Source organism: Dendronephthya gigantea, unplaced genomic scaffold (assembly GCF_004324835.1).
Source record: "Dendronephthya gigantea isolate DGI-Jeju-01 unplaced genomic scaffold, DenGig_1.0 000037F, whole genome shotgun sequence".
NCBI classification, from domain to species: Eukaryota; Metazoa; Cnidaria; class Anthozoa; order Malacalcyonacea; family Nephtheidae; genus Dendronephthya; species Dendronephthya gigantea.
Genome location: NW_021163047.1, coordinates 1,448,133 through 1,454,847, shown reverse-complemented (window position 1 = coordinate 1,454,847; position 6,715 = coordinate 1,448,133). Strand labels below are relative to the sequence as shown.

The 6,715-nt window shown below is 35.9% G+C and overlaps 1 protein-coding gene across 1 annotated transcript; it reads right to left on the bottom strand.

Moving 5' to 3' along the window:
* LOC114526116 (ATP-dependent DNA helicase PIF1-like) lies at nt 1-1,137 on the bottom strand. Its single transcript, XM_028547617.1, has one exon. It carries the CDS (start codon nt 1,135-1,137, stop codon nt 1-3), a length of 1,137 nt encoding a protein of 378 aa, XP_028403418.1.
* Nucleotides 1,138-6,715: the final 5,578 nt, after the last annotated feature.

The window sequence follows — 6,715 nt, the reverse complement described above, 5'->3', positions numbered from 1 at the left end:
TCAAAGAGTGCTGCTTAAACCGACATTTTGTATATGGGGTATGGTTCTTCTTGTATTCCAATTGACAACAATTCTTTGTTCAGTGTCACCTTGTGAACGATGAATTGTCTTAGCAGCAGCAGGTCTCAGTGGAAATTGCTTTCTTACAACTTGTGCAGTTTGGCTCCTGCCCACATTGAACTGAGTAGTAATTGGTTTAATTGGAGTCCATGTTGACTCAATACCTTGAACAAAAAGATTTCTATTTTCATTTCTGGTTTTCTCACCAACATCTGAATGACCGAACTCTACCCATATTACTCCAGATGGTTTATCTCTTTGATTTAGTTGTATCTTCTTAACAACATTACTGGCACCATTAGTCAAGCCATCGTCAGTGCGGACATTTAGTGCAATCTCAGTTCGCTCCCCAACTGAAAGTTGAAGGTTTGAAGCAATTTGCTTTGTTTTCCTTGGATCATCTGGTATTTGACTCAAAATTTTGTCTCGAAGTTGAACGGAATTAGCTCCAATGACACTGTCCACCGCTTTAATGGAAAACTTTTCGCCACTTGCTTCTTTATGTACTTTGTCATTGAATTCATTTACCTTTTGGTTTTGTATGAACAAATGAGGGACATCCATAGGCTCCTGTGTGCTATTTGCTTTTATTAATCTTTCTTTTAGTTTCAAAATATCATTCTTGGTATGTTTGCCTTCCCTCAGCCTGTTTAATATTTCAATTTGTCTCATTATTTCTTGAAGTTCAAACATATTAAAATACTCATGCCACTTATTAGGAGCAAGAATAGAATATTCTGAACTGTCTAGATCTTTAAATATATACCTGTCCATTACAGGTTCTAATTGAAATAGATCACCAATTGCAACTATGCTTACACCACCAAAGTCATCTCTACACCCTTTGACATCTTTCAGTCTGTTATTTATTTGAACATTAAACATTGTACTACCAACCATGGAGATCTCATCTAAAAATATAAGTTTTAAACCACCAAGTTGACATCTTAAAGTGTTTAGCCTGCTTGAATCAAGTGGTTTATAGTTCTTCAAGGATTGACATGCTGGTATTGCAAGTGCATTATGAATTGTGTTACCTTTAACGTTAAATGCTGCTTTGCCAGTTGGTGCAAGCATTAATATTTTCACTTGATGGAAATCATCGCCTGCTCTTGTGTTGTAATATTTTAATGCAGCTTGATAAAGACTCTTTGTCAGATGAGATTTGCCAACTCCAGCCGGCCCCTCCACTGAGAAAACAGTAGAATGGATTCTCAGAAGTTTTAATAAGATGCAACACATGATAAAAAAATTCCTTCTGTTCTTTGTTAAGTTTTTGCACCATTCCTCTGTAAACATCATCCTGTTCTTCATGTAATATTAGCTGTTCAGTATTTGATGTAGTTGCAGGAATTCCAAGATCAGCAGATAGGTCATAGTTGCCATTAAATTCTGGATGAAGGTCCTGTGTACCTTGGTCTTCATCTTGACGCTCAATGTTTTGTGTTCCTGGAGCAATAAGATCATAGTTATCATCATTACCATCCATATTATTTAGCTGTTCTTGGATCTCATTTAGATCTTCACTACAAATAGCGTACTGTTTCATTTGCTCATCGATTGAATCTTTAAGTTGTAGATAGCGCTGTTGGTAGGATGAGCAAGTTTTAATTAAGTCTGCTGTTTCATTTCTCCACGATGTGAATAACATAATTAATTCACGGTAATGTTTCTCAGCATCAACATCCTTGTTAAAAAACACACTTCGAATAATTCTGGCTTTTCTCCTTTTTTTATTCTTTTGTTTAATTTCATTTTCCTCATTATAATCATCGTCATTATCATCCAAATTTGTTTCAATTGGATAGGTATCAATATCTAGTTCACGAGATGGTTTGATATGTGGCTTACCACAAGAGTCATACCATGCAGCCCAATCAGCAAGTGACAAATTGTCAAGTGTAGCTGGTCGTTTTGTGTAGCGTTTTATTAAACCAGATGCATAAACCTCATCTGAGTCATCTTCCAAATCATTAATTTCTTGCAATGGTTTTAGCAGTTGAACTCTATCCTCAGGAGGTGCAGTATTGATAAATACAACTTGACGAGAAGATTTTCTCATTGGAAGTTGCAATACTATATATACTGCTTCTTGTGCACTTATTTCAACATTGTTCAAAAATTTATTTCCAATATCTCTTACTTGTTGCTTGATACTGGAGTTTCCCCTTCTAGCTTCCTCACAGGCAGTTCTTAATAGCTCGCTCATGCCTTTTTGGGCTTTGGATATATATGATACAATGTACATTGCACATGCATATACATCAAGTACAAATTGAATGTCCATATTCGCACGCCAGGCACTCAGACATGCAGCATTATAATTGTTGATCCTTAATTCATTTGGTTTTCTTTTCAAAAATATGGTTGGAGCCTTCAGGCTGGATCGAACAGCCAGCAAATAATTTTGTTCTGTTAATTTAAGATTTACCATCAATTGGTCCAATGAAATATTGTCACCCTCCTTCAGATCATTTAGATGTTTATAAACTTCCAAGTACTTTTATGTTGTTCAAGTTCATTACAATCCATATCAGCATCTAATGGATATAAAATTTTAGTTGACTGCATAGGTGGTTGCGGGTAATTAAAACGACATACACTTTTGGACTTCTTGCGACAAGTGTGAGATTGTCGATGAACCTGCCTATTCACAAGAGTAAGTAACTCTTCATCCCCAGTTGGCTTTTCACATGTGATTATTTTATCAATAAATGAGACAACATCATGGTCAAAATCCACCTCAAATTTAGGAGCATTTTCTAGCCATATTAACATATGAATATGAGGTGATCCCCTTTGTTGATATTCAACTCTGTAAAACCAGTCTGAAATTTTTCCTAGAGGTGCAACTTTACTTAAAAGGAACTTTTGTAGAAACTTTTGTATTTGATAATCAAAATGCCTAGCACATGTCACTGGATCACTCTGAATTAACCTGCTTTTCTCCTCCCAGTTGAGGTTCTCAAGTTCATTGTCAGTATATTCTTTGTTATCAACAAGATTACCAAGTATTCTTAGTAAATGAATCCATTGTGTTTCTGCAGAAGAGAAGCTACAGAATAATGAAGCAGATCCTAACTGCAAGTAATTGCACTGATGAAGGTCCGGGTTAACGGACCGAAAGCTTTGCAGTATTTAATACTTACGTGGTGTACCTACAAGTTATTATAATTACTAAAGTCGCCATGCAATCATACAAGAAAATTATTAGATCCTAACTGCCTTATCATTGCAAATATATCCTTTTTGGCTTTTTCAAAATATGGAGGTGAACCCCTCAGAGCTCTTAGAAATTTAAAACCTTGATCATGGTGAATTATGTTACTGATTGCACCTGGTTGTTTTAGTTGACCAGCAGTAATTGTCCTACTATTTTGTCTACATTTTCTTAATGCAACTTGTGATTGCCCAAGCAAAATCTTCATTTGCAATTTCTTTGTTTTAAAGAAAATATTTTCGACACACATTGCAGCCCTTCGGTCAGACCGCCTTAACTCAGATTTGCAAATATCACTATAATGGACATCAGTTATCCTATTTGTATTGTCTGGTCGTTTTTGTCCAAGAAATATACCAGGATATGCTAATTCTTCTGAATATTTATCCCTGAATATACTCATAGGTTTATTACCTTCACCAGGTGCAACATTCAAGATATGCTGACGTTCATTATCAGTGACAAAATCTGGAGATGTTAACATAGTGTCAGTGACACCAGCAGGTATTTCTGCCTCATCTTCACTCCAGTTTTCATCATCATCACATGCTAATGTTTGTTGGGTCTTACAGTCTGCACCACAATTCAAGCTCTCTGCATTACAGTCCTCAACATTTTCTGAACCCTTTAAGATTTGATCATCATCACTTTCATCAAATACAAAAGTATTTGAATGATTTTGAAGCCAAGTGTCACTGAAAGTTATACCTTCATCTTTATAAAGGTTGCCATTAGATACAAGCCATTTTGCAGCTTCTGCTACTTTCTTCGGTCTTATATTGAGTGACAAAGCCGAACTTTTATACTGCAATCTTCTCTTAAGGTTAACTTTAATTGTGCTGGTTTCATTTGGAAACCTTGGCAACATGTTAACAGTGTTAGCAACATCTGCTGGGACATTAACAATATTTCCATTGATTTTTAGTTGTCTGCCTCTAGGAGCCTGCATTATTTTTTGAAATGCGAGTCTTGGAGCAAGCAATCTACACTCTAACTCATTTAGATTGAAAAATGAAGGCTTTTCTGGAAATTGCATCCCATTTATGGCAGCACAAGGTGGCACCTTATTGTTTTTTAAGTGCTTGGCACATGTTTGACACAACCACTCCATATTATTAACACTCTTTTTATTTAATAATCTTTTTTGAACATCAGGATTATTTTCTTTAAGAGTTGCAGCTGGAATGACACTATGCTTATACCATAATTGGTCACAACATGTGCAAATATAAACAGGACCTTGTGAGACAATATCATGAAATTCTGATATCAAACTTTGTAGTGATTGAAACTCACGTTTTTGTCTCCTATACTCCTTTGCATACAGTCTCTTCTTTTGCTTAGCCTCATCACTCTGTGTTGAGGGCTGGGAACTCTCACGGGATTGTTTTTGTTTCCTGTATTCCTTTGCATACAGTCTTTTCTTTTGCTTAGCCTTAAGACTCTTTGTTGAGGGCAGGAGACGCTCACTGATTTGTTTATGTTTCCTATAATCTCTCATATATTGTCTTTTCTTTTCCTTAGCCTCAGGGTCATGTGTTTCGTTAGCTCGCTTTCTTTTCATGTAGGCTTTAGTATATTCTGTTCTCACTTGCTTAGCCTGGGAGCTTTCAGTTAGCTGCTTAGAACGTATCTCAAAAATTCTACTTGTAAGTAATTCATTATGGCAGGCACCTTGGATTGAAGTACATGGCCAATGGTACTCATTTATATGACCCAAATAGACATTCGTTAATTGACATCTTGATGAAACTGGTTGTATTATACTGTATTCACTAAATCCTTCATGTGTCTCAGCAATAATAATTTTTAACTTAAGCTGGTCTGCTACAGCTTGTATAATCATAGCATCACCCCATGTCCCCTGCATAGACATATTATTGAGGTATTCTAACCAAGAATTTTCAGTATTACTTTCAATGAATCTTTCAGGGTTATCTCTCAAATATGCAATACCAGCTGCTCTAACTTCTAAGTGTTGCCCAGGGTCACCATATAACTGATGTGAGACAGCTCGGAAGAAACAGTCACCATCACCACCAACATCAAATGGTCTTAACTGAAAGCATCTTAACCTTTGTTCTAACACTAAATTTGATAGAATAGAAATCCTTTCAATATCCCCTGACAACATTAGTTTCCTTTGAGATACCTGATATTGTTTATTGTCAAAATTGTCATAATTAGTGATACCTGAAATGTGTACTAAGCTCTGAGCACATGGCTTAAAACATCCAAATGAATTGATAAAAATATGTTGCATGTGCACAAACTGAAAACAACATTGCTTAAAATTACTAACTATCTTATTCAAAATAGATGACCTAGGAACAGTTTTCACAAAATAATGCTTTAAAAATAATCTATTTTTTCTCTTTCTCATAGCCAATATAATTCTCCGTAAAGGTAATCTGGAAGGTGCACGGTCTCTAGATCGCTTGGCATTTGCTTTAATTAATTTACGTGCAGTCCATCTGCATCTACATACACAGTGAAATGAACTGATACACTCACATGTATTAATATAGCCATGGGTAGGATATAAATGTACAATGTTATGTATATTTTCCCGGTAGTGAATTATAACAGATTTCGGTATTAATATTTGTTTGAGAGAAGCTTGTTCGGATCTCCGAAGAGATTGTTTTGATCTCCGAAGAGACTGTTTTGATCTCCGAAGAGATCGTTTTAATCTCCGAAGAGACTGTTTTGCCCTCCGAAGAGGTTTATTTGCCCTCCGAAGAGGTTGTTTTGATCTCCGAAGAGGTTGTTTTGATCTCCGAAGAGATTGACTACTTACCAGCTGAGGATTAGCTTCCATGTTACTCCAAAGTATTGAAACGGCGAGGAAAAGACAGCAACTGCAGGCAAAATTTTGACGAAAACACTCAAAATATGACACGAGGCTGAACACTAGGGCTTGAAATATTGCCGATAATCCGATATGATAACGATCGTCTACGAATTACCTACGAAACGTCTACGATGGTTTGTCGACAACAAGCACATGTCGTTCTCGACTTCTCGTTGACTCGTTCACTAAAATTACACGTCAATTTGTTTCGTTGTTCTTTATGGTTCTTTCCCAGTAAAAAACCTGCAAAATGGCGTCAACAACATCAACGTCAACCGAACACTGTAAATATATATATTTTTATTATAGAATTTTATAAATACCTTTATAAGTCCCAAAATTGTGCGACCAAGCGACTCGTATAAATTAATACACCACTGAGGTTGTATTAAACACCTCGTGTTTCTAAATTCATGAAAGCCTTGAAGGCTTTTTTGAAAAACGCTCACGACCCAATCTATTGACCTAAAATATTTTAATTTTATGATTTGGTTTAGCTGATTCTGAAACAGTAGAAGGATATGTTCATCTTTTGAGTGACGTCAATACCGCTGCAAATGGCAAGACAAAATATTTTGATT

Coding starts and splice junctions, on each gene's coding strand:
- LOC114526116 (XM_028547617.1), bottom strand. CDS start 1,137: ATGCTTGCACCAACTGGCAAAGCAGCATTTAACGTTAAAGGTAACACA.